Source organism: Orycteropus afer, unplaced genomic scaffold, assembly GCF_000298275.1.
Source record: "Orycteropus afer afer isolate SDZICR_OR568_19922 unplaced genomic scaffold, OryAfe1.0 scaffold00883, whole genome shotgun sequence".
Lineage (NCBI taxonomy): Eukaryota > Metazoa > Chordata > Mammalia > Tubulidentata > Orycteropodidae > Orycteropus > Orycteropus afer.
This window is the reverse complement of record NW_006922470.1, coordinates 291,758-296,188: the sequence shown is the minus strand read 5'-3', so window position 1 is coordinate 296,188 and position 4,431 is coordinate 291,758. Positions and strand designations below refer to the sequence as shown.

Here is a 4,431-nt window from a genome sequence, read left to right as displayed (position 1 = left end):
TGAATTGTGGACTCAAGTTTTGTTGTTTGAGGTACAGTTACATTTACATGGCTATGTGTATGAATCTATTCAGTTTCTGAGTTAGATAATGAGTTCAAAATAGCTATTACTATTTTTCTTAAGTTAGCATAGTTTGTAGTGATAATTTACATAGCAAGAAACACTATTCCTATATATATAAGAATTATCTGTCTATTTAAGTTCTTAGTATATAGTTAAATATTTTTATAAGAAATGTATATAAATGGGTAACTTTATGATAGCTCTCATTATCACAAGGGACCAAGAAATTGTTAAGAACTTATTTTTCTCCTCCTCAGTTTCTGCATCGCTGATATTACCTCCTTATTTCTTAATGTGTAGATCAAGGGGTTTAAGAGGGGGGTGAAAATAGTATAGAATACTGAGAGTATCTTATCCCCTGTGGGGTTGTGGAAAGGCCAGGCATAGATGAAAATGCTGGGCCCAAAGAAGAGGATCACCACAGTGATATGGGCAGTCAGGGTGGCCCGGGCCTTGGCCATGCCTGCTGATGATCGATGTCGCATGGTGACCAGGATGACTGTGTAGGACATGAATAATAGCACAAAGCAGCATAGACCCAGTATATCACTGTTCAAACGAATCAGTATCTCAAGGATGTAAGTATCAGTGCAGGCAAGTTTAATAACCAAGGGAAGGTCACAGAAAAAGCTGTCTACATTATTCGGACCACAGAATGGAAGATTTACTATGAAGAAGAGCTGGCTTGCTGAATGAAGAAACCCAATGAGCCAGGAGCCCACCACGAGGCCTGCACATTTGCGTATACTCATGATGGCTGCATAACGCAGGGGTCGACATATGGCTACATACCTGTCATATGCCATGGAAACGAGAAGCATCATTTCACCACCACCAAAGAGATGAACAAAGAATATCTGGGCCATGCAGCCCTCAAAAGAGATGGTTTTATGCTCCATTAGGAAGTCAAATGTCATTTTGGGAGTGGCAAAAGTAGATAGACATGCATCAATGAAGGAGAGGTTACTGAGCAGGAAGTACATCGGGGTGTGGAGCGCAGGTTCAGAAAGAACTGTGAGCATGATGAGGAAGTTCCCCAGCAAAATGGATGAATAGAAAAGTGTGAAAAACACAAAATAGAAAAGTTGTAGTTCTTGAGGACCTGAAAGACCGTGCAACACGAATTCAGTCACCCTTGAGTTGTTTCTTTGGTCCATGATTTCAAGTTTCCTAAATCAGATCAGAAAATGTCCTGTAAAGTGAAATGGAAATGGAAATGACATCATAGGATTGTGGGAGTAAGCAAGCAACTCCTGGCACCAAATCTCACTCTGTATAGTTACATGCTTCAGATCTTCACACTGCTGTTGATTTGTGCCATTGAGTATATTCTGACTAAATGGTCCTTGTTGGACAGAGTAGAATTGCCCCATAAGGTTTAATAGGCTATAAGCTTTACAAAAGCTGACTCCAGGTCTTTTGTCCTGTGGAATCACTGGTAGGTTCAAATCACTGACCTTTCAGTTAGCTGGCCAGTGTTTAACTGTAGCTCCACTTTGACTCCTTTAGATGCTCATAAGCACGCCAACACATATTGCCTGTAATTAAAGCTTTCGTATAACTATATATCTCATGACTTTCATCTCTGCTACAGCATGAGAGCTAAATTCTAAAAATACAATTTTTTATACCCTACTTCCATCTCTTTAAATTTCCTAATAAATAGGACATTGCAGATCTAGTCTCAAATGCTATCGAAGTTTGGAATGGTATATCTTATAATTCCTGGTGGAGTGACGTTGGGGAAATTTAATAAGCTCTCTGTGCCTCAGTTATTGCATCTATAAATTGGGGGAATAATGATGTATGTCTCATGGGATTGTTGTAAGAATTAAGAGTATAAAAAGTGAAAGATTGAGAACAGTGCCTTGTCTATAGTACAAGTTCCATAGATATTAGGTACCATGCCTTTTTTTTTCTTTTATCTAAGTAAATATATTTCTATGTGAAAATTAAAATGGAGGATGAAAATCTTATTTTTAAAAATAAGATACATCATACACTTTAGTGATATATTTTATATTCAATATTTTAGTATTTTAGGTAATATCATATCTTTGTATTTTTATTAGAAAGTTGTTAATTTAGACTGTTTGTAAACTCATGCTGGCCATTATTCACCCAGTAATTCTAACTTTAAGTGAATTTAGTATGGAATCTTCTGTAGGAAGTACAAAAATATTTGCTAATGGGATGAATCTTCTCTATAATTTAGATAAACACATTTTATATTTCTGAGGGAAAGAGATCTTATTTTCTCCTTTTTTTCAGAGCACATAGTTCATATATTGTGTCCAATAATATTTGTAGATCTAAATGCATTTTTAGTTACATGTAAGGTAAAAAGAAGTGCTTTTATTTTACAGGCTAATAATGATCTCTGTGTCTATTTGGAGAGAACTCTAAAAATATTGCATCTTACGAGCTTCAAATCTTTGTGAAAAGTAAAAACAGTTCTGTTTGGACAAATTTTCAAGCTTTAACATAATATGAAATTTAAATTACTACGACCATTAAGTGCAAACTGAACAGGTTGACAGAACAAATACGTGCATTCAACAACGTAAGAATCTTGCCTTTAGAAATATGATCTCCAAATTTTCTTCATTGCACTCCTCCAACAGCAGATGGGCTATGACCAGATATATTCATTTACCTATAAAGTGTATACTTATATTATTACACTAAAATATTACATACAATATAAAATAAAATTAAAATTAAGATAGAAGATTTCATAAATAACAGAACTATTAATATTTTCCCGACATTCTAATAACTCACCTGCTGGGATACATATATGCACCCAATATTGGATTCTACTGATCAAGAAATGGAAGTGACTCATTTTCTGGAGAGATACTTCAAAGGAAAGCCTGACTTGGAAAGAGGTAAGTTGTTCTATGTAGCACTTTGTCTTTGAAAGAGAAGACAGGAAGTCACTGTGGTGCAGCAAAATGCTTTCCCTAGTTTCCCTGGGTGGTGCGTGGGATAAGCCCTTGACCACCAGCTGAAAGGTCAGCAGTTTGAACCCACCCAGTGGCTCCTCAGAAGACAGGCCTGACGATCTGCTTCCAAAAGGTCATGACCCTGGAAATGCTATGGACCAGTTCTATTCTGCACACATGGGGTCTCCATGAAAGGGAATTGACTCAATAGCAGTTAACAACAACAACAACAACAAAATAATGCTCCCTCACATTGGGCGAAATGGTCAAGATAAAAAGTCGGTCTTTAGTTCCTTCTGTCTCTATCTTACTTTGTTCAAGTCAGATAATTTCTCCCCTTTTATATGTTCCATTTTAGAATTCCAAGGTCATCTTTCCCTTTCTCCAAACAGCTAGTAATGCCTGCAGTCAGACAAAGTAAATATTGTTAACTGTTCAGAATTCTGTTTCTTTACTTGGAATTCAATAAAGGTACAATAGGGGCTGCAACTCATTTTCTAAAATTACCTCCATAAAGGTCTCTTTTACTGTTACAACAGTGTCTATATTTATAGAAAATCCTTTACAGATGTAGCCAACCTTAGCAATAGTTATCTCTAGGTGAGAATCATTTTATTCTTTATACATTGCATATCCTGAGGTATTTGTTTTTCTACAAAGAGCATGTATTATCTTTTTAACCAAGGAGCACTTCTGGTGCTGTGGTTAAACATTTGGCTGCCAACTGAAGGTTGGAAGTTTGAACCCACCAGCTGTTCTGCAGGCAAAGTGACCTCATGATCTACTTCTGTGAAGATTATTGCCTAGAAAGCCCATGGGACAGTTCTACTTCATCTCATAAGGGTCACCAATAGTTGGAGTCAACACAAGGGCATAAAACTCTAACATCTTTTTATCAACAAAAGTATACACAAAACAGTAAAGCTCTTTTGAATTGTTACCAAAACCAAAACTAAACTCACGGCCCTCAAGTCGGTCTTGACTCATAGCGTAACTTCCTTGGGTTTCCAAGGCTGTATCACTACAGAAGTAGATTGTCCAATATTCCTTGTGAGGAATGGCTGGTGGGTTTAAACCACCAGCCTTCTGGTTAGCAGTTAAATGCTTTAGGCACTATGCCACTAGAGCTCTCTTTGTTTTCTTTTTGTTTTTCAATTTAGAAATTTCAAATAAGAGGAAAGAAGGGCAAAAGGACACGGTAATGAGATAGAGGAAGTGGGAAGAGTAATGTTACATTGGAGGATTGGAAGCAATGTCTCAAATAAAATGTGGATTAACTGCAGAATGGAAAATGAATTTACTCTTTAAACTTTCACTGAAATCACAATAAAATGTTTTAATAAACTAACACTAAAAAGAAAAAAAAATCAAATGAGTAATATTACAAAATTATAAATCATCTTTTATTAGAATACAAAAG

The 4,431-nt window shown here is 36.2% G+C and overlaps 1 protein-coding gene across 1 annotated transcript; it reads right to left on the bottom strand.

The window, feature by feature from the left end:
• Positions 1-293: 293 nt before the first annotated feature.
• Positions 294-1,220, bottom strand: LOC103212210 (olfactory receptor 4K15-like). The gene has a single exon (XM_007958217.1). It carries the CDS (start codon positions 1,218-1,220, stop codon positions 294-296), a length of 927 nt encoding a protein of 308 aa, XP_007956408.1.
• Between the last annotated feature and the right edge of the window lie 3,211 nt (positions 1,221-4,431).